This window comes from Symphodus melops (assembly GCF_947650265.1).
Source record: "Symphodus melops genome assembly, chromosome: 11".
NCBI classification, from domain to species: domain Eukaryota; kingdom Metazoa; phylum Chordata; class Actinopteri; order Labriformes; family Labridae; genus Symphodus; species Symphodus melops.
This window is the reverse complement of record NC_136701.1, coordinates 25,435,474-25,462,597: the sequence shown is the minus strand read 5'-3', so window position 1 is coordinate 25,462,597 and position 27,124 is coordinate 25,435,474. Positions and strand designations below refer to the sequence as shown.

At 46.8% G+C, this 27,124-nt stretch overlaps 3 protein-coding genes across 4 annotated transcripts in view; 1 reads left to right on the top strand and 2 right to left on the bottom strand.

Moving 5' to 3' along the window:
* Positions 1–1,609: 1,609 nt before the first annotated feature.
* Positions 1,610–4,627, bottom strand: LOC306831647 (cornifelin homolog B-like). The gene is made up of 4 exons (XM_079355842.1): positions 4,573–4,627; positions 3,705–3,814; positions 2,331–2,488; positions 1,610–2,071 (listed from the first exon to the last, which is right to left on the bottom strand). The coding sequence occupies exons 2-4, from the start codon at positions 3,808–3,810 to the stop codon at positions 1,949–1,951; spliced, it is 387 nt and encodes a 128-aa protein (XP_079211968.1). The 5' UTR covers positions 3,811–3,814; positions 4,573–4,627; the 3' UTR covers positions 1,610–1,948.
* Positions 4,628–13,317: 8,690 nt separating this feature from the next.
* Positions 13,318–18,400, bottom strand: rbm41 (RNA binding motif protein 41). Its single transcript, XM_079355831.1, has 8 exons — positions 18,162–18,400; positions 16,677–16,692; positions 15,769–15,885; positions 15,015–15,216; positions 14,720–14,924; positions 14,084–14,535; positions 13,678–13,825; positions 13,318–13,576 (listed from the first exon to the last, which is right to left on the bottom strand). Exons 2-8 carry the CDS (start codon positions 16,682–16,684, stop codon positions 13,455–13,457), a joined length of 1,254 nt encoding a protein of 417 aa, XP_079211957.1. The 5' UTR covers positions 16,685–16,692; positions 18,162–18,400; the 3' UTR covers positions 13,318–13,454.
* Positions 17,289–27,124, top strand: part of klf8 (Kruppel like factor 8) — a 38,285-nt gene continuing 28,449 nt past the window's right edge. Inside the window, exon 1 of one of the 2 annotated variants that reach the window (XM_079355827.1) lies at positions 17,289–17,899. In XM_079355827.1, the coding sequence (XP_079211953.1) occupies positions 17,873–17,899 (27 nt within the window). In that variant the 5' untranslated portion in view covers positions 17,289–17,872. The remainder of the gene's footprint in view (positions 17,900–27,124) is intronic. The other variant, XM_079355826.1, reaches the window with a different exon arrangement.

Below are 27,124 nucleotides of genomic sequence, written 5' to 3'. Positions count from 1 at the left end.
CAACACGGAGGAAATGAGGGAAGCAAAGGGCTCCATTTTGTTCAGGAGGAAGAGAAGAAGAAAGAATGGGAGGGGATGAAGGTGCGAGGGGGGGTGTAGGTGGGATAAGTCGTGTGTGTGTGTGTGTGTGTGGGGGGGGGGGGTGTGCGGGGTAAGAGTCACAGATTTTAAATCAGTTCTTTGGCCTTTAACGGCACAACAGAAGCCTTCTATGAGCGCGCAGAACAAAGAGGGCAGCAGTGGCCTCGACCAATTAACATTCCTGCAGCCTTTATGAGCCGCCTGGACCCGCCCCTTCACTCACACCTCGTAAAAGTCACAAACATCAATTCTTGCAAACCATAACTGTCATTATAATCCCATTAAAAACAACCCACTGAGCAATTTACAGTGAACACCGGGGCCAAGTGTGCCAGCAGAGCAGGGGGATCGACTGCACAGGAACGCAGAGCGGCCAGAGAACTAATGGGAACGTTTATTGGGAGTAATTTGACAAAATATGACACGATACTGACTGCATGAGTGAAAAACACAAAAAGGTTCGATCTCTGCTCCTCCGGCCTCGTTTAAAGGGCAGATCTGTAACTGACCACATGTTGATGTTTAAAGCTGCAGTTAGACATTTTTGGCCACAAGGGGGCAGACAAACACCGAAACAAGCCTGTGAGTGTATTCTCATATAGTTTAGATTTAATAAAGGAAATCTAAATTTTCTCTCTGAACAAAATACTAATTTGCTGCTGCTGGCTTCCCTTTTTGTAATAGCTAGCAGTAGCAGCTAGCTGCGAGCTACAGCTTCTTCTGTCGTTCTGTAAAACATATTTAAGAAGACTGACCTGCAGCTTCCACGTGTGCGTGCGTGCGTGCGTTCGGTCGGCTGTACTCAGTGCTGTTGTTTCCACACGCAGTCCGACTGTCAGCAGCGTTACTCTGCTCTGCTCCAAAGAGGCGTGAAGTCTTTTCTCAACGGGGCAGAATAGAGACTGCCCAGAGCTTCAGCTTTATCCCGTCTCTTCATACTCTGATAGACGGAGGCATTAATACAGTCCAAATACCGACATGTCGACGGATTCTTCCAAATGAAACCCAAAAAATTCAGTAATCACCTCAATAAAATCCAAAGAATATTGATTTGTTAGCGTTTCCTTTAAAGACAAATGAATACCAGGCTCATAGTTAATTTGTAGGAGAGGATTCTTTGACCTGCAAATATACATGACGTGGCGTCAGTTCCTCTGTTGTCTCTCACTTGTAAATAAGGTCAGGGGTTCGATCCCCAGCTCCTGCAGCCACATCTGACGTGTCCTTGGGCAAGACACACAACCCGGCTGCTTCGTCTGCGGAGGATGAACGTTGATGTTAATGATCTATGACACAGAGTTAATAAATGATGTAGTTGAGGATCAGTGGAGGCAGAACTCAGAGGTCTGATCCACACTGACCCCACATGAACCTCTGCAGGCTCATTGTGAAGTGTGTGGCGCCCTCTAGCTGTGCTGTTCGGTTTTACAGCAGCGTCTGTTCAGTGATGGTTGTTTCTTTGTTTTCCTAAAATGTTCAGCACTAAAGTACAAATAAATCCGAGCAAACGCTGATTATCAAAATGACTTTTATTTACATTAAATCAAAAGTTAAAGAGTCGACACGTGTGAAACTGACGTCTGCTGTTCACACTTTCTCACATTTGTTTCAGCTCAGTTTAATAACCAGAGGTCTTCCAGTTAAACTGTCAGAACTTGTTTGTACAGATTACGTGGAACAGGAAAGTGATCTTGATTTGTGATAGTGTTTTTTGCGGACAGGTTAAATAAAAAGGTGTCTGCCTTCAGTGAGTCACGCCTCAGGCTTCTCCTTCAGCTGTTCTCTGAGCCTCGTTAAGACACGTGAAGAGCAGAAGGAGCGGGTCGGGGTGTCTCGCGGGGATGGAGACGACGAGCGAGGACAGAGGTCATGATGTCTTGGCGCTGACGAGGAGAACTTGTATTTTCCTCCTCTTCATCTCTCTGGACATCTGGCACCAGGAGCAGGATCTGCAGCAGGTGGAGATCAAGCAGTCTCTGCACATGGTGTCCTGCAGGACCAGATAAAACACGTCACACTGCTGCAGGACAGGAAGTCAGGAATCAACCTGATCCTGGACTGCTTTTTGAGCCAGACTTTCTGGAACGATCTGAATCTCTTCTGATGTTCAATATATTTGTTTGTGTGAAATAATGACACAGAAAACACGTTCAGCTGAATCCCCATAAAAACAAGAAAAACCCTGAGCACAACTTCAGCTCAGCTGGAAGGAAACCAGCAAGAAGACAACAGCAGGACTGTGGGCTTACTTTGATGCCGTAGCGCTCCCTCATGGAGACCCTCATCGACATGGTGATGGGCCCGATGGGGCCGCCGAAAATCTCCAGCAGGGGGAGACAGAGGGGCTGACCGTACTCTCTGGATGTTCTACAGGCGAAGCAGGGACAGCACCAGAAAGCAAAACAACCTGAAGAAGAATTAAAGCAAATGTTGAAGTGCCGGCTTCTCTGACAACAATGCAGCCGACCGTACGAGCTGAGACGAGAGACGAGGAACAAAGAGCCGCTTTAAGAGTGAGCAGACAATGTCCCTTTGTCCCAGCAGCTGAGAGACGCTGAAACTAATCTGCTCTTAAAGTTTATCTCTGCTCCTGAGAGGAAACTCCATCAATACTCCAAAATGCTGCCAGTACGGAAGCCCTCAAAGGACATTTATCCACTCTGTTTTACTGTGACACGTTTGTTTTTGGAGCTCTTAAGTTGTTGTTTTTTTATCTCAGGATGTTTTCACGTTATGATTGTCACGTCTTCATTTTTTCCTTCTTGTATTTGTGTTTCTAACAAGTCGTCTGTGTGATGGTTCACCCTGCCCTGAGTGTTGTCTCTGTGTCCTCCCTCCCGTCTGTCGTCATTTCACATTATTTCAGAACATGATACGTCCCTGATTTTTGGATCTAAGCTGTTTATTTGGATTGTGTCTGCCTGTTGTTGCTGCTCGCTGCAAGCTGTTAGTGCATGAAGGTTGCTGGTTTGAGTCCCCGTCTGACAGGAGCCTCTCTGTGTGGAGTTTGCATGTCCAAAGTCTAAAAACATGCTCGTTAGGTCAACGGGTGAGTCTAAACTGCAGTGTGATTGGTTGTCTGTCTGGTGACCAGTCCAGGGTGAAGCCCCGCCTCTCACCCAGTGACGGCTGGGATCCAGCAGCAACCCGCGCCACAGAGCGGGAGAAAGGCCACATAAATATGGATGTTTGTTGCTTCTCTAGTTTTGCATGTAAAGCCTGACTTCACCTTGAGACTGAGTGTACCGTCGTGCTTCTGATTCTCCAACGCTGAAATCTTTGTTTAGGAAGCAGAGATAAAACCTTCAATATTTAAGAAATCAGGGCGAGAGAGTGGGACAGGTGGGAATGACTTACACTAAAGGAGCCACAGGTTGGATTCAGATCTGGGTCGCCCGCTTGTCGGCCTGACCTACAAACTAACCTCTAAGCTGCTTAAAGTAAGTCCCTTGTTGTTCTACGAGGCGCCGTGTTTGTGACTTTCCCCTCGTACACGTCTCGTGCACATTTTCCTTCAACTTCTTAGCCCTCTAAAAGTCTTTGAGAAGTCGTCTGTGTTTGCCTGGTCGTCTGTCTCGCTGCATGAGCCAATACGTGATGAGATAGTTGAAGAGTAAACTTACACTCAGGCACGTCGTCGCAGCAGTCACAGATCCCGGAGTCCCACTGATCAGACTCTTTGTTATCCATCACATGCTGAGGCTGCTTAATGACCACCTTCGAGCTCATGATTCTGTAAAGAGAGATCACACATCTTTCATTCTGTGTGTGAGAGTGCAACATTCAAGGACAATCAAAGTGTCATCAAGCAGGCGAGTTCGAGAAGCAAGAGGAGAACCGTGCCGGGAGGTTCAACGACAGCAGACGCACACGCTCAAATCAAACTAAACGTTTTTACTCCGTCACAATCGCAACGTTTCCACCCGAGCTCTTCTTCAGGTGATCATCAAGTCACAAAAAGAAGAGAACACACAACCACACACACAAAGGGAAGAATGAGAAACATGTCTTCAGTCTGGTGTGAGGTACGACCAGCACCCGGAGACCTGCTGGGAACATTTCTGTGATGTAGGTCAGTGCCAGGCTACAGGAAACTGAAGTGCAGTGACGATGAGCTGGCTCGCTAACCTGGCTGCAGCATTTTGAACTTGTAGACGGTTAAGAGGAAGGTGTTGAGGAAGGTCAAAAGTGAGTCACAGGAATCCAAACGGGAAGAAATGAAGGCGCGTATCATCATCTCCATCGGAGCTGTGGGAACGATGGGCTTCAGTTTGGTAACTTTGCCGAGTTACAAACCATTACTAATGAAAGGTGACCTCATCATGGGGTCAGTTAGAGTTCAGCAGACTGACCTAGATAAATCCTCCCGCTGGTAAAGCTGACAAAAAGTCTGACCACACAAACACTGAATATAAAGAATCAAGAAAACAAAGACACACGTATGAGGAGAAGTCAAAGTCAGTGGTCTCGAGACCTGAGAGGATTTCTCACCTGTGAGTTTGTGACGAGAGCGCAGGGAGTCGAACGTTCAGTCACAGCTGCAGTCTGTACTGTGTTCAGAAATACCTGCAGACAACAGAAGTACTTAGAATAAAAAACAACCGGCTCAACCGGACCAACCGGTCTGTCCTGCGCTCCTTTCACATCACGCTGCTATTTGTTTTTTTTGATTGCATCTAGCAGAGGATAAAAAAAAGAAAAGGGAGCGGTGATGACCTGATGGCTGCCGAACCCCGCGTCATCTGTAAACCCTGACGTCAACACGAGATCTGAATGTAAACTTCTTCAGTGTCTCCTTTAAACGTTAGCAGCCGACGTCCTCATCCAAAAGAGTCTGTAAACATCCAGGGACAAATCTGTTGGAGTTACGTTCACAGTCACTCGTTCTGTCAGAAAACAACAAACACATCAGCACATCAGAGAAGGTGACTGTCGTGTCTTAGTGTGTGAGACAGATTCAGACAGAACGCTCTGACGTGTGGGATCGATTATTCTTCATGTCCACGTTGTGACCCCGTGCTTGTGCATGAACCGTACCGTGCAGAAGCACACCTCCTCTAGGAGCGCCTGGGCCGAGGAAGTGTACTCGTGATGTGCGAACGAGCCGATTCAAGGAGCCATTTTTTTATTTCTATTTTTTATAGTAAAGTAATTCAGGGAAGAAATTAAACTTTCCTATCGAGCCGGTTCCACAAACAACCTTCACAGACACAAGAGACCTGTGCGTCCTGTTGGAAGGAATAAGACAGCTAGCGTGCATGCTAGCTTTTTTATTGAGTGGTTCCAGAGTTACAAGGATCTGTAAATGCAATGAAAACGATTGGCTACAGCAATTTATTGATATTAGAACATGCACATTTTTACTTTTGAATACTTCAGTACAAACAATGTATTGTATTATAAAAGGTATAAGTGATAAGTGAAAGAGCCATTTGGGAGCTGAAAAATCTTGCTTGATAAAATAACGACAAGGGTCAAATACATGAAACTGGTCTGACGATCGATTAGTCATCCTGCTGGCTCACAAAGTGTTTCAATAGGAGGAAGTGACTTAATGGTGGCTTTTCCATCAACAGGCCTCCTTTCAGTTGTGAATGGATCAGCCCCTCCCGCCTTTAAATGTTTAACGTTCATGTTGGTTTCACAACAGCACCGCAAACCACAGCAAAGGCCTGTGGGTTAACTGGGATCAACGGCTCAGGAGGGCTGTTTAAATTGGAGTCTCAGCCGATCCATCTCTCAGAGATGTTGGATTGTTGCCTTGATGCTTGACATGAAGAACACCAAGTGAACAGTGATAAGAAAATAAAAGGAAGAGATTGACAGGTACAATAAAAACAGAACCCATCCCTCTGTGAAGAGCCCTACCCTGCATTCCTGCTGCGTGTATGAAGAATGCCACAGTCATGACTTTGAATACAAACAGTTACATAAAATAACATTTCAATAGATTATTTTGTAACGCTAATCCAACGCCATGCGGTCTGTCCAGAATTCGCGGATGGTTGATTTTGGATCATTTATAAAATAAGCTCAAACACACGTTTCTGATACTTAGCCGTTTTTGTTCAGCGGGATAATCTTTACACTTTATATGACGTTTGACGAGTGAATGCAGCCCAGAGAAGTAAAAAACTAACGTTATGCTACAAGCTAACTACGCCAGGGGCGGAAGATTTTGACGTCATGACCGTTATGCTTCATCCATCTCTGATAATCAGCGGTTTTGACAAGCTAGCCAAAACCGTAGCTTAATACAGAAACATTAAACCTACAGAAGACATCACGGGGTAAGGAGGATTAGTGAGAGAGTCCCCGGCGAGATGACGTTTCATGTCTCCATGACAACCACTGTAGTCTCAGTTAGCCACTTGTTAGCAACCGCTGTTTTAAGTACGCATAAAAACTTTAAAATTCACAAGTGGGGGTTTTAGCTAACGTAATTTATCTCGTCTAACAAAACGTCAACATCTCTTCAGCTGTGTTAACCACAGACCGTATTTCAGGCATCAAACCACAAACACATTTATACTTTTAGAGCTATAGGAACCTAAAATGCTGACTCACTTCCTGCTTTTAGGCCTCATTCCTGGAACACTGTACAGAATGACGTCCAACCAACTCATCTGGAGATTATCTGTGAATCTCTGAGTTTAAGATTAAACTTTGAGCTATGTGAAGCACGCTCTGATCTACTTCATCTCTCCTCAGCTGTCATGAGATGTATATTCACAGGTGAATTAAAGACAAACAGGTGACTGCACCTTGTCTCGTCTCTTACTGTACCTTGGGACATTCTCATCCCTCTGCGATGCAAAAAAACTGAACTTTAGTCGCTCGCTGCTTTTTTAACCTACTTTGGGAAGGTCGGGTGCGTAATCGGAACGGCGTTCACGATTTGGCCTCATTTCAGTTCACTTCCTCTTTTTCATTAATGGAAGGTTATCAGACGTTTCAGCTCAGCCTCTGATCTGTACACGGAACTTTATCAGCGGCTTGCAGCATGAACTATAACATGAGACGTAATCCTGCTTCAAACTGGATTGACCCAACGATGTGTGTGTGTGTGTGTGTGTGTGTGTGTGTGTGTGTGTGTGTGTGTGTGTGTGTGTGTGTGTGTGTGTGTGTGTGTGTGTGTGTGTGTGTGTGTGTGTGTGTGTGTGTGTGTGTGTGTGTGTGTGTGTGTGTGTGTGTGTGTGTGTGTGTGTGTGTGTGTTCTTCTCGTGTGTCGACGGTGGGTTTATTCGGGTCAGTGACGAGGAATGCTGATGGTTCTTTTCTAAGTGCCCCGTGGTTCTTCCTGACACGCCAGTCTGACAGAGACATGGATAGATAGATACTTTATTGATCCCAAGGGAAATTCAAGGTACAATAAATCTGCCCATGGCCTGTCAGCAGTTTGTGTAGAATTCAGTGTTACAGAGAAATTAAAAGGATTTTGTGACAATAAGAAAAAGCGAGACCATTTGATGCCATACAAATAATAAAAAGAAAATACAAATAATAAAAAACTAAAATGGAGTCGCTCGACTACTATAAATTACGACAGTCCACTGCGTCAGCGTTTCCACAGCTTCCGTTATCTTTGACCCAGATTTTGGAGCAGAGTGAACCATGCTGAGCAAACTGACCCTGTGATCCAGCGTTTTCTCTCCCTCCGTGACCTCTGACCCCCCGAGAGCTCTGAGTCAACACGTGAGCTGCAGGGTTTTGAATGATCACATGGGGAATAGTTGGAATAGCTTCAAAGCAGCAGGAAGAGTTACAGCAGCCACATGTGCGTCTTTGTGCTTATTCATACATGTGGATTCATGCAGGGCTCTTCGGTCCATGTGCTTTATGAACGTGAGCTGGTTCAAGACGTGGGGTCAGCTGTTGTGGTTAGATATTTATTTGGAGTCTTGTTTGCTAAGTCGTGCTCCGGAGTGTGTTCCTGGATGAAATTAACCTTAAATCATGATGGGGTGCAGGATTGTGCCGAGTCAGCTTCAGGGAGAGATGAGCTTAAAGCACAATGTTCCCGAGGCAGCGTCCTGCAGCACAAATATCCAAAATGAGTAACAACATGAAGGTTTTCAGATCGGCGTCCATATCTGGAAAATGTTTGGTAAAGATGATCAGGATCGTATTTGATGTGAATCACAACGCTGACATCGTTTACAGAAAAAACAGGAAACATAAACTTTATTTGGTCTGAGATGAAAAACAAACCTGAAATGTTAAAATTCTTCAGTTGATGAGTGCCTCTCCCCCGTGCCGCGTCAGACGGGCGCCCTGTCCAACACGCCTGGACCAAACGTGACCAAACTGGACCAGCGCCTGAAACTGTCATGTCCGTCCTCCCTCCTGTATCAGCGTGCTGCTGATAAACCTGCTGAACTCAGCGAGTGAAGCTAAAGACCAAATATATCTGAGCAGAGCAAACAGCCTGCAGAGCAGCTTGTACCTGCACACCGAGGTGACCGACTGTCCGTGCACGCGCAACAAAATCCAGACCTGCAAATCTCTCAGAAAGGTCCACGTTCACCAACAAGTTGTTATCGATGAAATCTGTGGAAGTGTTACGGACACATTCATTCCTGCTTTTTTATTAAATCAATGATGCTGCAGAGATTATTCTTCATCAATGTTAAGGAAATTCAGCGCACCCTGCTAAAGTCTGGGAAAAGTCTTGGTTGAAGATTAATTAAAATGAAGATGTGCAACACTCGTTGGTTTGGAGCATGACCCCCCCCCCCCCCCCCCCCCCCCCATCCCACCAGAACATTTCACAAACCTGCAGATTAAATAAATAGATGGATTCTGGACAGCGTTTCTTGAACTCTGAGTGCTGTTCATTTCCATCATTGAGTTTTTTCGCTCTGCATGTTCTGATTGAACTTTGCTCTATGAGCTCACTACATCGGGGGCTGCCCTGATGAGGGGGGAGCTAAAGAGAGAGAGAGAGAGGTACAAAAGAGAGCGAGGGTGAGACAGCACTCTGTGAACCAACAGTCCTGCTGGAGGAGGAGAAGGAAGAACAGAGAATCTGGATCTGATAAGGAACTCTTGAGAATCCTCTGCAGGTTTGCATTAGTTTTTATTTATCTATACTTTTATCGAAAATCTGCAGCTTTGTGACGGCTTCAACATTTTGATAGCAGTTTATAAATGTTTGCATGCATGAATTTAAATCTGATGCTGTAATGTGGTTGATGTGCATACTAATGTGATCAGGGGTGATAGGACTTGACTTAAGGTGACTATAAGAGAGGCAAACACAATGTGAAGTCAAATTAAAAGGGCGAGTAAGGGAACATAAGCTCTCACTCATCTGTCTCTCTGAGAAGCTTTAAAACTCGAGTATAAACTGCTGAAAAACATTCAGTTTGACCTCGTTCTCATCGCTGATGTTTGCATGGAGAAAAACATCAAAATCAATTAAAACACATTTCAGTCATTTGGTATATCTGGAAACACTGCAGAAATTAAATCTGCTTCCACTGTATGAATGTGATTATTTTGAATTTCTTGCACAACTAAAGAGATCTCTGTCTCTCACAGGTTATTGATGATTATTGCATTGCAGTCGTTCTGCAGCAGCTCTCCAGACGTTGGTTTCCTGGTCTCAGCTCCTGCTCTGCCTCAGCCTCGGAGCCAGTCTGCAGCCACAGGTCAGTTCGGTGTGTTCACGCTCTTTGAAGCATGCAAACAGACGGAGGAAAAGATCATCTTCCTTTTCACTTCTTGCTCAACACGTGGATCACTTTGTACTGCTTGAACTCTCACACGTCTCTTAAAGGATCTCTGTCTCCTCCTAGTGGAGGCTTCAGGACACACACACAGGATCTGTCCAGGCTGCAGCCTCCTGTGAGCGGCTCTCTTTCTAACAGACATTTCTCAAAGACTGTCCTTTCCTGCAGCTCTGCAGAGCTTTTTAGGACTCTCCAGCTCAGGGTACCGGCTTTACAAACCTCAGCAGATTTCCAGTAGGGAACAGATGTTTAACATAAAACTTTACATTTTTAAAAGCTGGCTGAGGGAAGAGCCAAAAGGAGGAGTCAGTGTTTGACCTACATTCTCTGTAGGGGAGAGAAACGTGACTCTAAACGAACCCATGTGTTGCTTTCCATTGCAATGCATTTCACGGTGAATGTACAGATTGACTGTATCAGCTTTTTTCCCCCCAGTCTGTTGACCCACATAAAGGCTGCAAGAGTCTGTCTTTTAAGATTTCTAGAGCCTCAGAGGTAACATATTCCTCCATGAAAGTGAAAGTATTGAAAAGGAAGATTTATCTGTTTCGTCCCTCTTACATTCCCTGTGATCATTTCTGTGTCGTTGATCTCATTTAACACGTCTAATGCTGCTTCAAACAGCTGCTGAAGAAGCTCAACGCCAGCGAGGAGCCGCAGAGATGTCTGGCTCTCCTCTCCAAGAAGACACAGACTCCGTCCTCACTGCAGCGCGGCTGGCTCGCAGAGGATGGACGGAGGACGGCCAGAAGTCAAAGTGGCAATTCTCCCACATGAGGAGTTCACCTCGCCAAACGACCGCCACGACTTCAGATGAGAATCGGGTTCAAGTCCGTGTCGAGATTCACGTGAAGGACACCAGGAGCAGGCCGGGTCCCGCCTTCAACGGCCGGTCGACGTCTGAGATCAGAGAGACTTTGAAAAGGGCAGAGAAAGACAAACAGAGCAGTATAGGTGCATTTTTAGCAAACAGACAAAATAACATAAACACTCTGAGGGACAAACAGAAGATTCTCTGCAGTCAGACAGGTGTCATCTATGTGTGGGCGTCGGGCTGTCGTAACAAAAGCAGACCCTCCAGAAGGTTAAGGCCCCCCATGCTGCCCGTGATCCCTGAGATATGACCTCATGATCCCCGAGATATGACATCATGATCTCTGAGATATGATCCCTGAGATATGACCTCATGATCTCTGAGATATGACCTTATGATCCCTGAGATATGACCTCATGATCTCTGAGATATGACCTTATGATTCCTGAGATATGACCTCATGATCTCTGAGATATGACCTCATGATCCCTGAGATATGACATCATGATCTCTGAGATATGACATCATGATCCCTGAGATATGACATCATGATCTCTGAGATATGACCTCATGATCCCTGAGATATGACCTCATGATCTCTGAGATATGACCTCATGATCCCTGAGATATGACCTCATGATCCCTGAGATATGACCTCATGATCCCTGAGATATGACCTCATGATCCCTGAGATATGACCTCATGATCCCTGAGATATGACCTCATGATCAATGAGATATGACCTCATGATCCCTGAGATATGACCTCATGATCTCTGAGATATGACCTCATGATCCCTGAGATATGACCTCATGATCCCTGAGATATGACCTCATGATCCCTGAGATATGACCTCATGATCTCTGAGATATGACCTCATGATCCCTGAGATATGACCTCATGATCCCTGAGATATGACCTCATGATCCCTGAGATATGACATCATGATCCCTGAGATATGACCTCATGATCCCTGAGATACAACCTCATGATCTCTGAGATATGATCCCTGAGATACAACCTCATGATCTCTGAGATATGACCTCATGATCCCTGAGATATGACCTCATGATCCCTGAGATATGACATCATGATCCCTGAGATATGACCTCATGATCCCTGAGATACAACCTCATGATCTCTGAGATATGATCCCTGAGATACAACCTCATGATCTCTGAGATATGACCTCATGATCCCTGAGATATGACATCATGATCTCTGAGATATGACCTCATGATCCCTGAGATATGACCTCATGATCTCTGAGATATGACATCATGATCTCTGAGATATGACCTCATGATCCCTGAGATATGACCTCATGATCCCTGAGATATGACCTTATGATCCCTGAGATATGACCTTATGATCCCTGAGATATGACATCATGATCTCTGAGATATGACGTCGTGCATCACTCGGTTATGGCGGCTCTTCCTGGTGATGACAGGAGCGCTAACATGTGATCCAAACTGTTACTAAACTTCACGGCTGAGTCGACTGAATAGATAAATGTCTAAAAATGAAATGTATTTCTTTACTGTTCTTGTTTTATATCAGTACAAAATAAAAGTTGTTATTGTCATTTTGTCCATTTGTCCTGCTCGTCAGAGGGGAAAAACTAGAAGGAAATACAAACTTAAAAACTGATGATGTCTTTTGAATGATCCTTCATTGGACTCTGGAGGTTCTGAGATTAAAAAGCTAAGGCCTGAAAAACAAACCTTTCATTTAAACAGACTGTATGTCCAGTTTGGGGACATTGGGCGGGAGGTGAGGGACACCCTGGACTGGTCCCCTGAGAGGCTCCTCGTCTGATTTAACTGTGTATCAACACGTGCATGTTAGCCTCGATAACACTCCCCTCCTCGTTTGTTGGGCCCGGGTGGCTCCTTCTTCTTCTCCTCCTCGCTGTTTCAGCTTCACAACTTTTGTGCTGCTCCTTCAGGACAACACGTCCAAATATAGCGGGCCAAACTGTCACTGTATGTGCATCGACCCCGCCCACACAAAAGAGGAGGGGGGTTTAAATAAATGTATATGAAGTTTTGCTGATCATTGCTTCAGTTCAGGACTGATCCTGTTTTTGATTACACCCCCGTGGATGATGCATGCACGGAGGGAACATGTAAACCACACAGAGAGGGCCGCTCTGACGGCTCAATGGCTCCATCTAGTGTCAAGAAACGAGAATGTAATAACTTAGAGGTCGTCCTGATCGGCGTGCCCGTCTCTCACGCTGTGCCTCGATGTGGCCTGCAGACTGCTGAGCTCTCTTGGTGCATTCATGCGGCGTCCGAGTTGTAAAAGCTCAAGCTTGAAGTAACAACCCGGGAAAGAATTATGTGCCCAACTTGACGTCAGAATCGTCCTCACATGGACGCCATGAGACGTTTTGTTAACGTTAACACACTTATTAATGAACAGATTGCACATCAGCGTAGCTTCAAAATAACTCGTAACAGAGCCAGACTTCACCATCCGAGGAGCACCTGAATGCAGCATCTTTCTCATTCACAGGCAGAGGCTGCTAGCTACTGCCCTTTGTGATGTCATGAAGGGAACATCTCCAAACGGCCTGTTTGAGCAGGCAGAAGACGGAGAGGATGGACTCTTCTCATCATTGGGGGGTTTAGAGACAGACAGAGACACATGTCAGTGTGATGTGACGCACAGGAAAGAGGATTATAAATATTAGTATTTATTTGAGTCAAACTGTGAGAGGAAGTCGTGATTCTGAAACTTAAATAAGACAGAAGAACTTTCCTCTGCGTCTATTATTCACACGTTGATCGTCGGGAATAAACGCGATAAAGTCTTAATCACTCCTGCTCCTTCTGCTTCCCCTCTTCACGTCGCTCCCGGCCAAACTCCACCACTAAAGGTTTCCCGTGTAAACGGTATCCATGGACCAACCGCAGGGCTCTGCCGGCGGTTTCAGCGTCTGCCAAAGGAAAACAAACACACTTGAAAATAGATCAGTGTGTGTTGTGTTATCAAACGTGAGCAGCTCAGCCACTCTCTCTCTCTCTCTCTCGCTCTCACCTGGCAGAGTGACGAAGGCCTGACCCTTCATCCGTCCTGTCAGCAGGCGGTAAACGACTGGCGCTCCGTTCGCCTGCTCAAACCTGGAGAACAGCGCCACCAGCTGGGCCACTGATGCCTGTGCACTCAGGTTCTTCACACACAGGACCTGCAGCGAGGAGAACAAAAAGAAAAGCGTTGAACACGTCTCCCTGTGCGTCATCTTCACATCCGTGAATCACTGCAGAGTCTAAAAATGGAGCCTGAAGTCGACCACAAAGTCCGACTTAAATTAAGACTCCGAGCTCGTCAAATTCACCAAACGTCTTCGTGCATTAGCGGATATTTTTTTTACTTATAACATAAAACTCTTGAACTCAAAGTTGATCTGGACTCGTCAGGGGAACGTGGCTCGTAAAAACCCGACCTTGGAGGAATTCCCCGGCTGGTAGTTTCTGAACCTCGGGATGCTCCTGATCCCGTCCTCAGATTCTCGGTTGTTGAGGATTTCTTCGTCTGAGATCGTCTCTATCTCCCCTCGGAGAGTCAGCGGCCGCTCTGACCTCGCCGCCCCCGCTCCACGCAGACTGCCGATTGGCTGTTTTATGTTTATCTGTGCCGGAGCCGCCGGTCTATCCTGAGCCGGCTGCTGCTCGGGGGTGACTGAACTCCACTCTGACTGAAGGTCAGAGGATGCATGTGATTGGTTGCTGTCCCTCTGCGGGTCCTGTGATTGGTCAGATTCAGCTCTGAGTGTGGGCGTGTTGGATGATTCTCCCTGAGCGTGGCGTTGTTTCTCCATGCTGAGAACGTCTCTGTAGAGAGAGTCCATTGGATCTGAGGACGACTCCCCCTGCTGGCCATCCTGGTTCTCTTCATCTGTGGAACACAAAGAGGGCACTGACTCACTGAACTCATCTCCCCTCTGCTGCTGCTTTTACACTTTTAATACTCAGACTTTTCTTCTTTACTCATTTTACATGTACTCTTTGTTTCTTCATCTTTAAGGTGTTTGAGGTTTATGTTTCTCCTAAGTCTCATAAGACCAAATCTGAGTCCATACCTCTGTGGTAAAGTGCGGTGAGGAAGCCCAGGCGGTCGTTTCCCTGGAAAAGCGCTCGCTCGATCTCCATCTCCCGGCGTGAAAGCGGCCGGCTGGAGGCGAAGCGCTGTGGGCGGGACAGGAGCTCTGCATGGGCTTCCATCTTGTCTCTGATCACCTGCAGGCGCTGCTGCTTGGCACCTGGAGCCGCACACACGCCGTGGGACTGTGTGGACGCAGGAGGGGGGTCAGAGACAGACGATGGATACATCAGAAGTGTCAACAGCTCGTGTCCGCGTCCTCGGGGGGGTTTTACCTTCTCGGCTCCCTCCGCTGCGTCTCTGCTCTGCCACAGCTGGATCTCGGCGTCGGTCAGGCCCAGCTCCCGGAGGCTGGCCAGCTCCGTCTCCCCGTCCTGCAGGGCCTGAAACTGGGAGAGACTCCTCACACCGGCTGCCTGTTCGCCAAACGGCCGATAGAGCGCCGCCGGGGCGAAGCATTGTTTCTTGGCTACACATCTGCAGGACAGGACATCGTTCAGAGTGAGGTCAGACTTCATGTGTCAGGTAGAGCGAGGGGCTGCTCCCCACTTAGCCACGCCCCTTATTGCTTTTGTTTGTTTACTTCTGCCATTGAACTTCGATTTGAATAAATGTAATATATTCATGCAGTAACTCCACGTCTTCCTCCTCTCACTGGCTCTAAGCCAGCTGTGACAGCATCCAATCACAACTTTTTTTATAGCACAGACCGACCTGCTGGGAATAAAGCAGCAGCAGACTGAGCCACACTCCAACACACAGACAGGCTGTCACTGCACTCAGTACATGTAACCAGTGATGGTCACTTCAGTTTGCATCGAGAGACACTTTGGATCAACAATGTGGAAGGAGATCCTAAAAACACAGACTCACACTTTGAGCAGGACGAGAAGGATTTTGAGTGATTTGTGGTTACCGAATGTTTTGTTATAAATTGTTTCTATAGTTCATTGTGTGTGTGTGTGTGTGTGTGTGTGTGTGTGTGTGTGTGTGATGGATTTAACATGCTGCTGACAGAGAGTGACTGACCGTTGGATGTCCACGTCAGTGTGCAGCTGCTGCAGCAGGAGGCTGTGGAGCTGTCGCTGGCCCTCCGTCTCCTGCTCCTCCAGCAGCGGGCCGTCCTCACAGGACTGCCGGCTCACTCTGAGCAACACAACAACACCAGGCATCAGGTCACAATCCCACAGGATGCTTGCTTATGTAACAGTATGAAAGTGACACATCCATCTCCATCTATACAGAGCTACTTTCAGGTGTGTGTACGGCTGTGAGACACATGAGAGATGTTGCTGCATTCAGTGGGCAGTTTGATGCACAACCCAGGACTGGATATAGACATAAGAACCAGGACGCTTTCTTCTGATGAGTCTTTCTGTTGTATAAAATATATAAAATGTCTTTTCAGTAATCTTAAAGTAAATCCACATCAACTCTTTGCACGTTTAACTTCCTGTAGTTTATAATATCACACCTCGCAGACAGAAACACTTCTACAATACCAATGTCTAACTGGAGTGTTGTGTTTGTTAAAACAACCTCCGAACTGTGTTTTTATAAAGAGAAGAGAGGCCTGTTCAAACATTATTTTATTTATTTATTGTTAAAAACTGAAAACAAGCAGCTGGAGCTCAAACACACAGACCATGTTAACCCATGAAGGACAACTGAAGGTCGATTATAAAGTCCACTTAAACGTATTTTATGATTAAATTGTTAATAACAAACGTACAGCTAAGCTAAACGAGTGGCGCTAGCTTCGTGGCTGCTGCTGTCTCCATGACAACAGCGCAGCGCGTGGCATAAAAACGATTCAAACTCTTATTTTTTATTAACACTCAAATAAAAACCTATTTTAAAGCACAAACATTGCACTGAAATGCAACAATTCGTATGAAACTACTGACACCGATAACGCTGTTATTTTTTTTTTTTACCTTCGCATGTTTCCGCCTTTGTTTTTCCGGTTCCGCCCAGTGTGGAATCATGGGAAATGTAGTAGAACCAATAAACGAACAAACTGAACTATACTGTATGATTCATGGTTAGATAGAAAATATTTCAGGTAAAAAATAATGCAACTGCTTCTCTTCCGCCATACACACATATATCCGTGTGTAATCTATTTCATGCACTCTAAATAAAAAAGGCTGTAGGCCTATGTTCACAAGACTGTGTTGATTGCAAGCGATTTACTGCATGTTGCTCTTTTATAATGCAAACCAGACCTAACACGCGGAATGCATTTTTTCCTATTGTCATACATATTAGAAAATAAAAAGACAGCACATAGTGTAGTCTATTTAGCCACACCCTCCTTCATTATTGAAGGTGTGGTAATAACCCCGTGTTTATCATCAGACCTGTCTGCCTTTTATTCTTCAAAGAACGTTGTTCTATAAAACGTTGTGCTGCAAAGCCTTACTGAATATATACTGTAAACCGCTCCCACCCTCCCCACCCAGATGGAGTGTCCTCAATTAGCCTGCTGGCTGACGTCAGTAAGGTGACATGGGCGCTTCTATTCACCATCTCTGCTGCGGCTCCGCAAACATGGATGGTGGGTTTAGGCTACATAGATTGGAGAAGAGCAGTGCGGGTTGCATGCAATTAAAAGTTCCCATGAATTCGAGCTCGGCTGTGCAGCAGCAGCTCCCCTCTCCTCCTGCCTGCCTGCCTGCAGCCGGTGTCAGGTCGCCGGCAGCTCGGCTCCTCTGCAGGGCTGCGCAGCTCCTGACTGACAGAGAGATGAGGGGTGGGGACGCAGGGTGGGGTCACAAGCAGGGAGAGGCGGAGGAGGAAAAGGCAGAGAGAGAGAGCCCAGCCCTTGAATGCACGGCAACAACACGCCGTCAGAGAGAGGGAGAGACTCAGAGAGACTGGCCGTCTTTTGGGGGGAGCAAAGGGAACCTTCGACGCTGCGGATATGAACTGAAAAGAAACACTGGAAGAGGCAGGGACCGTGTACCTATATCCCGAAATTTTACTGTAAAGGTGGTAAACCAGCCACCCCTAAACCCTCCTCTCTCCCTAACAGTTCTTATTGAGATAGAGCTACACCCAAAGCCCCGACCGACCCCCTCCTGCTCCTGCTGCTCCACCCCTCCGCCGCTGCACCGCTCCGGCAACCGAGATGCACACGGAGACCCGTAACAAGAAAGTAAGTGCACCTTATTGACTTTGCCCAGGTCAATGGAAAAACAAACATCTGTGTGTGTGGATGATCTGCCTGTACACAAGCTGGCACTGTCATGCGCCAAATCCGACTGTCAGCGAGCATACATGTCCACAACAGCCAATTGCAATCGTATCCTTGCAGGCAGGCAGTTTATTTTGCAATTACTGGAGGACTTTTGTAACAACGACCTTATTGCATCGCAAGAACATCAAGCCGAAGGCACTGACATGTCCATGTTTCATACAGAAACCTCACTGTCTCCTCTCTCTCTGTGCGAGGTTAGCTCAGGTCCAATTTGAAATGCTCTGTGATCTCTGAGGCAGGAAGGAAACGGAAGGCACAAACTGCAGCTTGTAGGACACCATCTTAGCTTTTAAAGGGCCAGCAGCCTCTCCTGAAACACAAACACAGTCCAGCCCTGGGAAGCAGCCAGGTGCACTGCCTCTAGTTCCACACTGCACAGGCACTGCTGAAGGCTTGTGCCTTTAAGTGAGCCTTGCCTCATCACAGTATGTTTATGTGTCACACTGGCTGGCAGGTTTCTAGAGAGTAAATCTAATCTAGCATGTGAGCAGAGTGGTATGAAACCGAGATGCTGAAAGAATGCGACTGTGTCCTCTCTGCAGCTCCAGATCTGTTTGTTTGATGTTTGCATGGAATATGATGGAGATACGTTTGGGAAACATCAGCCAGCTTCCTCAGACAAGAAGGTGATATTTAACCTGCATATTTGCATGGCTAACCGGGAGAGATTATTGATGTCCATGGACTGTTAGTTACATGGACTTTAGTGGTGAGCGAGGCCACACTTTACCCTGTCGAATGAGGTCTGATGTTGTTATCTGTTTAATTTGAACTCCTGAATATTTCACACAAGTGCCAGCTTTGATGACATCACATCTGATCACTTTTCATTGTCACAAGTAACTAATTAACTAATATTTAGTGGTATATGAGATAATAAATAGTGTCAGACACTCAAGTCTTTAAAAAGAAAACTTTTGCATTTGACAGGTGCGTATGAGAGTAAAGTGACCTGCAGGTAAGCTTCAGCACGATTCTCCAACAAACATTTAGTGGCAACATTTTGCTGCTAAACCTTTTTATCAGGCAGACAGTTTGTCAAGTAGGACGTGAGCGCAAGACAGCAACCAATCAGCATCATGAATCATGACGTGAGGTCTGAGTCAACAAATCAGTAAACACATAAACATCAGCTTCCTGGTTGAGCGCACACACCCCGAAAATAACCACAGAAACTCAAAGAGGCGGTTCAGTTCATTATTTTGAGTTCAGGAGATGTCTGTTTTCATAAATATGTATCCGTCTAAAAGAAACCAGTATGGTTGTGACAAAAAATAAATGGCTGTGATTAGTCAATGACAAGTTAGCCACGCCCTCATCCAGCTGGTTATTAAAAAGCCTGCAGGTTTAAGGCGTTTAGCAACGTTAGCATGTTAGCTGAACACTGTGACGTCTGTGTGGGTCTGCATGAGTGGACCTAACCGTTAACACGCAAAGGTTTCGCTTGATTTGTCGAGTTCAGTCAGTGGGTATAATCACAACCTGGGGAGAGAGGGAGCAGGAGATACAGGGCGGATTCAGACCCGGGGCGTCCGCCTGGAGGCCTTAAGCCTTTGCACATGAGGCAAACACTTAGCGATGGGCAGCCTGCGTCTTGAGATCCTTCTAACTGAAGTGTAAAAGATCTGCAGCACATAGCTCGGCCCCCTTTTTTTTTTAAAAAGCAGTAAGCACAGTCAGCTTCTTTCAGCCTGGAACAGATTCAGATGTGTGCTGTCATGACTCCCCAGTATAATTCTAATTAGCCTATATGAATCTATTTGATTCAACAGCGGTATTTAAATCTTACGCAGCATGTCAGTAACAATGCACACGAACATCAGCTTCTGAGTCACAAGAGCTCTATTCGCCAAATACTGTAAATCTGCAGAGATTTGCAGCCAGCAGTGAACTGGAACAGCAACACTGAATCTGCAGTACATTTTAAAAATGCAAAGAGAATTTGGTGATTTTATTTTGTATGTGTTTATCCCTGCAGACGTGTGCGGCTTTAAAGCCAAAAGTAAAAGCAGCGTGATTGTGGTTAAAAAACATTTGAAGATGGGCCCTTCAACTTTAAACGACCTTCAACTTTAGACGACCTTGTGCTTGAAGGTTGATCATTCAGTGTGCTTGATCTAATTAAGAAGAAGTGAGATGACTGCTTTGTTAGCAGAACACTTTACCTCCACATGCTGAGGTCATGACCATGGTTTTTGCTGACTGCACTTGAGAACATGATGTAGGATTGTAGTTCAGAGGTCAAATACAGGAGCCAAAGTTCAGCTTTTTACCAGTCATTTTCTGTCAAATCGGGCCGCCGTCTCCAATTCTGTTTCTTGAGTCTTAAATAATAGACGTCCTCTTCTTCCTGATTCAGTGAACTGACTTCAGTATTCGGCACAGCGAGGGAATCCTGACCTCTATTCTCAGCTTCTGTAGAGAAATGTACGATCCGTGCACACTGTACGAGTCGGGATTTTCAGCGTCTGAAGAGTTCTGGTTTGTGTTGGCAGCACATTTGTAGTCCGAGCTGATGTATTCAGGTACAACGACACACAGGTGCAACTCAACAGACGAACAGGTGCTACTACTGTGACAGCGTTGAAGTTGCAGACGTGAAGGTCACACGGAAACAGGAAGTCTCCTCTGGAAGTGATTGAACTCTGACCTCTGAGTTTATCACAAGTACAGAGAAAATCCATGTGAGGAATCAGAACATTTTCAGTTTGCATCATGAACACAAACCAACGAGCAAGTTGGGAATGGAACCAAAATAAGTGTTCTGTACCGTTCTACTTTTGTGTTGCCCTTCAGTTGGGTCGCCATGGATACTGATCCAGCCCTAAAGGGACCCTTTGTTTACTGTGTCCCGCTCTTCATCGGTGAACCCGCTTAAAGCGGGCTACACGGTGTTGGGCTGCGATGATGTCACATCATTACACACTGAGGGTCCGGCTGCCTGCGTTCAGGGGTTTACCGAACTGGACTCAAACAAACCCGACTGCTTGGTGGAAACAGGTTCTCTTTTCTTTGTTTGGTCTGTTTACTTCTTTACTTTGACCTTTGACCCAGAGAACTGCTTGGACTCTGTAAGAGCGGGAATAAAGCTGTGCATTATTTGAAGTGTAGTTCACTGAGAAATGATTGAAATGAATGATGATCTGCAAAGTGGGGAAAGTTTCCAGTAAATCTCCAGAAACTTTCCGTGGGTAGTTAAGCTTGGGAATTTGGGAAATATCCCATTTTTTCATGAGAATTAACTGGAAATTGATGGTAATTTAATCTATCTGTATCATATCCATGCATAAATATGAACATATTGTTTGTCCTCAGCAGACATCCAGGTAAAATAATACAATTTAAAAAAACATTTCAACAGATTTACATTTTTAAACATAATATGGTCAAAGCTTAATTCCCATCATGAGAAGTGTCTTCAACAGTCTGGGCTCAAAGTGTGGTCCAGGGTTCTAGATATCACCTGTGCATGTGATGGAGGAGTGGCATGTAGGGGGCGTGGCATGTAGGGGGCGTGGCCTCAACATTGAAATCTGGTTGTTTTAGTCAGGATTATGCTCAAATAAATTTATATTTAAGTTCCCTGTTCAACTTTTAATTTAGTAAATTTTATTCCCATAAATTTCCCTCATTGCCACGGAAAGTTTTCCAACTGGAATTTTGCAACCCTTGACACAACTCTGTGTGTGTGTGTGTGTGTGTGTGTGTGTGTGTGATCAGCTGGGCTGTAGAAGTGAGAGCAGGGTCAGCTGTACATTCCTGGGCAGGGCATCATCAGCAAAGGGCCCTCGAATACAAAGTCCGCCTGTGTGTGTGTGTGTGTGTGTGTGTGTGTGTGTGTGTGTGTGTGTGTGTGTGTGTGTGTGTGTGTGTGACTGAGAGAGAGAGAGAGAAGAGAGAGAGAGACGATGCTCCACAGTGTTCAATGATTAACTCTTCTGGACAAAGTTTGATTACTGAGACAGTCTGTGTTACAGGAGAGAGAGAGAAGAGAGAGAGAGACGATGCTCCACAGTGTTCAATGATTAACTCTTCTGGACAAAGTTTGATTACTGAGACAGTCTGTGTTACATGAATGTGTGTCCCCATCCACACCGCTCTAAACTACACATCTGCTTGAGTTGTCACCATGACATGTTGAGGGGGGGGGGGGGGGAGTTCAGGAGCAGCCAGCTGTTGCCAGCATGTCGCAGCAGTCTTTACAACTCTGTTAAACCGACATGAGCAGCAGCTCTCTGTTGGAATAAAAGTTTAATCCCCCTGCTGGTCAAGTGTTCAACAACTACAACCTTTAATAGGGTTGAGCTTTTATTTTGAAGGATTCATCTCACAGTGGTGTTTTTAATTTTGCATTAGATAGCAGGGTTGAACTCCTGAAACTGTGGAGAAGGTTTGTTTCCTCCTATGCAGCCAGCACAAGAAAGAAGAGACCTGATCAAAAAGGACTTTTCTTGTCCCATTAATTAGGACGTAGAAGAAGCCGTGGCTCCGCGGGTCCCGTGTGACCTGGAGCTCAGGAGTCTCGTGCCTCACAGCCGGAGCTGAAGGCGTTCTGATAAACGTGCACGAGTGTGCACGAGTGTTTTCCAGGTGGTGAGGAGGAGTCGCAGCTCACCGGCTCACTGCTCTTTTCCATTTTCCATTTTATGCGCTGCTCTTATTCTGGCTGATTTACGGCTCGTGCGGCGGCACAATAAGCTTCAGGTCCCTGATCACGGACATTAAGGGCGGGAGACGGTTAGATGTCATAAATATATCTGTGAGGAGCTCCAGGTGAAGACGGTGGCTGGTTCCTTTGTAGACGCTTCTTCGAGCTGTAGCTGACTTTATTTAGTGTATCAGGTGCTGAAGTTACGCGGCTGAGTGGCTGACTGGGTGGATGGCCAGCTGGCTGACAGCGTGTGTGTGTGTGTGTGTGTGTGTGTGTGTGTGTGTGTGTGTGTGTGTGTGTGTGTGTGTGTGTGTGTGCGACAGAAGAGATAAATGAGAGCAGGGTACGAGGACACAGTGTGAGGAATGGCCAGCGTGCGTTAGGGCTGACACGCGGGTCAGCGCTGGCGGGCGGTGTTACGGCCGGGTCATCCGGTCAGCTGCATCACTGACAATTAACAGGAAGCAGGTAGAGCGGAGAGCAGAGGACGAGCTAAATGTCAGAGCTGTGCCCATTAGTCTTCTCCTCCAGAAGCATCCAGAGCTGCACGGAGAGGTCGTCTTTGTTTTCAGCTGGAAACCCAAATACGAAACATTAGCAGTTTAATGTTCAAAGCAGTTTCTTTAAAACTCTCAGAGAGCTCTACATGACATGTCCACATTGAAATAATAATAATAATAATAATAATAATAAAAGTGAAATCTCCAGAATACTTCCTGCCGCTCACATCAGATAACCACCTCGGGGTCCGGCCCTAAAATACTGTGGAAGAAGTCGAGTTAAAGATTCAGTGAGTTTGTGCGAGTTTGACTGAAGCGCTATTTCAGTGATCCCGCCTCCCCGCTGTGACGCCGCTGTTATGACCCCCGTGCTGGAACACAGGTGGAACGCCTTGGTATCACCATTATGCCGTTGTGACGTATGTCGGGGGAGTCACGGTGTCTTTTTCCTTTTTTTCCCTGTTTGCAGGGGCCGGCCTGCTCCAGGGCTCGCGGGCTATTTATAGAGTCACAGCGACGTTTCTATGTTGAAGGCTAAGCTGTGCAGAGCTGGCTGAATGTCTTGTACCAGAACTGAAGCCTGGACGCAACAGCTCAGATTAAATATCACAGTGAACGAGAGGACGCATGGACGCGTGACCACATGACCTTGATTCAGATCCTCCATAAAGAGTCGTCTCGCTGTCACCACGTTGAAGGTGACTTACACCTGGACTGAAGCGGGCCGGCTTTTCATTGCATCTGAAATAAAGAATACTGTTGCATGCTGGTCACCGACGTTTACACTGAAAGCAACAACTGTCCAATCAGAGTCCTGTGAATTGAGACTGGAGCAGACGGGAGTCCATCTGAGCAGCATTATCAGGAAGTAAGGGATGGCGTGGAGGCAGGTGCAGGACGGGGACACCATGAAGGACATTTGAGTCTCTTATTTATCTTTCATGATTTCCTTTTTTTGCAAACTAAATCTTGATTTCCACCAGTCAGAACTCAGCTTCTGTGACGCCATTATTCTTAGTGAAGGTGCTGCGAACTTGGAGCAGCCGTGCACACGACACGAGCCCCACGTGCGGCGTGTTGGTGATGCTGAACTCGACGGCTGGATAAAAGCTTGACTTGAATCCTGTTTCCATCTCTAACTCTCCGGCCAATCAGCAGCAAGATGGAGGAGCGAGTGAGCGGGAGACGTGTTTTTCTTTTTCTTCCTGTTTGCACCTAAACATCCAAACACAGGCGGTTACTTGGAGCAGCTTTAGCGGGCGCCGTGGCCATCTGTGTTGGCTATACGTTGAAATGACAGTTTAAGTCCGTCTGTCTTCATGTGCTGATCCGTCTTCAGTGTATTTTTCACCAGGTTTTCCTTCTGTTTAATCCAAAATAAACCAGAGACCTAAAAACGCATTTTCACAGTTTAAAATCAGATTCATATGAAGAAAAACTTGGGAGGGTCGTTCTGCAGACCCTTCTGACTCCGTCCAGTCTGAAGACGAGCTCTCCTGAGCTCTTCTTGGACACAGCCTGACAGACATGTTTGATATGTACGACTTGTGATCGGGAGCGGTAAGATCATCGTGTTGACACTACACACTTGGGGATTATTTGGAAAAAAAGAGCTGCCTCGAATCAGGCCACGCCCCTCCACTGTTGGACATCGTTTGGTGTGTAGGCGTCCTGACAGTGGAAACACAGCGGGGTTCGACTGAGGGAGAAGTTCTGCTCTAACGCAGAGATGACACGCATGACCAGGAGGGAGGAGCTCTGACACGTGTTTGAGTCTCACACTCACTGACCTGGAGTCCACGACTCGTGACGGGTCTTTAGACCAGCTCATCTCGTTTAACCAACACATTCAGTTACAGAACGTGACAGAAGAGAGAGAATGAAACAAAACATTCAAGACCCTCTAAAAATGGCTCCACCGGTCTCTTCTGATGGACCGGCCTCTTCTGATGGACCGGCCTCTGATGGACCGGCCTCTTCTGATGGACCGGCCTCTGATGGACCGGCCTCTTCTGATGGACCGGTCTCTTCTGATGGACCGGCCTCTTCTGATGGACCGGCCTCTTCTGATGGACCGGTCTCTTCTGATGGACCGGCCTCTTCTGTTGGACCGGCCTCTTCTGTTGGACCGGTCTCTTCTGATGGACCGGTCTCTTCTGTTGGACCGGCCTCTTCTGTTGGACCGGCCTCTTCTGTTGGACCGGTCTCTTCTGTTGGACCGGCCTCTTCTGTTGGACCGGCCTCTTCTGTTGGACCGGTCTCTTCTGATGGACCGGCCTCTTCTGTTGGACCGGCCTCTTCTGTTGGACCGGCCTCTTCTGTTGGACCGGTCTCTTCTGTTGGACCGGCCTCTTCTGTTGGACCGGCCTCTTCTGTTGGACCGGCCTCTTCTGTTGGACCGGTCTCTTCTGATGGACCGGCCTCTTCTGATGGACCGGTCTCTTCTGTTGGACCGGCCTCTTCTGTTGGACCGGCCTCTTCTGTTGGACCGGCCTCTTCTGATGGACCGGTCTCTTCTGTTGGACCGGCCTCTTCTGTTGGACCGGCCTCTTCTGATGGACCGGCCTCTTCTGTTGGACCGGCCTCTTCTGTTGGACCGGCCTCTTCTGTTGGACCGGCTGGTGAAGCGAAGCAGCTGGAATAAAAAGATAAATACTAATGAATGGAAACAGTTTGTCATTGACTGGGCTGTTAATGGATCCTGTCCGTGACATAAGGAGTGATGTGGAGAAAACAATGCGACCTCTAATAGAAGGAAAAGTTTATCTGAAGGTCGTGAAGCTGCTGGGAGTTTGTCATGTGAGCTGCAGCTTCAGAAAGAGCAGCTTTGTAAGACTGCTCTTCTTCTTCTTCTTCTTCTTCTTCTTCTTCTTCTTCTTCTTCTTCGATGCTGGCTCTTGCTCTGCTCGTGAAACCACACCGAGGGCAGGAACTTGAATCGCTGCATCGGACGTGCAGCTTACAAGCTTTGTAAATCATTCAGAGCAGGAATGTGTGTCGGGTGAAAGAAAGGCTTCCTGCCAGCATACACTTCTGTCAAAGAACTCCGACAGGTAATTGTGTGTGTGTGTGTGTGTGTGTATAAACACACACACACACACACACACACACACCTTGAGTCTGGAGATCATATCGGTGGAAACAACTCTGACATCATTCTGCAGAACTGAATTTGCTTTTCAAAGTGCATGTCCAGGAACTACGTAGAAATATTCTTTTAAAATAACTTTATAGAAAATGCAGAACTTCAAAAATAAAACAGTCCGACAGATAAGTCGCGTTGAAAGTTTTCTCGTATCGTCGGCAACGAACTTTATGACCCAGCAGCGTTTCTCAACATTTGACAGTTCCAGTCATTCTGCAACAAGACAGACGGGAAAAGTCCTGTCTGCACGCCACCTCTACAGACTGTCTGCACGCCACCTCTACAGACTGTCTGCACGCCACCTCTACAGACTGTCTGCACGCCACCTCTACAGACTGTCTGCACGCCACCTCTACAGACCGTCTGCACGCCACCTCTACAGACTGTCTGCACGCCACCTCTACAGACTGTCTGCACGCCACCTCTACAGACTGTCTGCACGCCACCTCTACAGACCGTCTGCACGCCACCTCTACAGACTGTCTGCACGCCACCTCTACAGACCGTCTGCACGCCACCTCTACAGACTGTCTGCACGCCACCTCTACAGACTGTCTGCACGCCACCTCTACAGACCGTCTGCACGCCACCTCTACAGACTGTCTGCACGCCACCTCTATCGTCTCTGTCTGCACGCCACCTCTACAGACCGTCTGCACGCCACCTCTACAGACCGTCTGCACGCCACCTCTACAGACCGTCTGCACGCCACCTCTACAGACTGTCTGCACGCCACCTCTACAGACTGTCTGCACGCCACCTCTACAGACTGTCTGCACGCCACCTCTACAGACTGTCTGCACGCCACCTCTACAGACTGTCTGCAC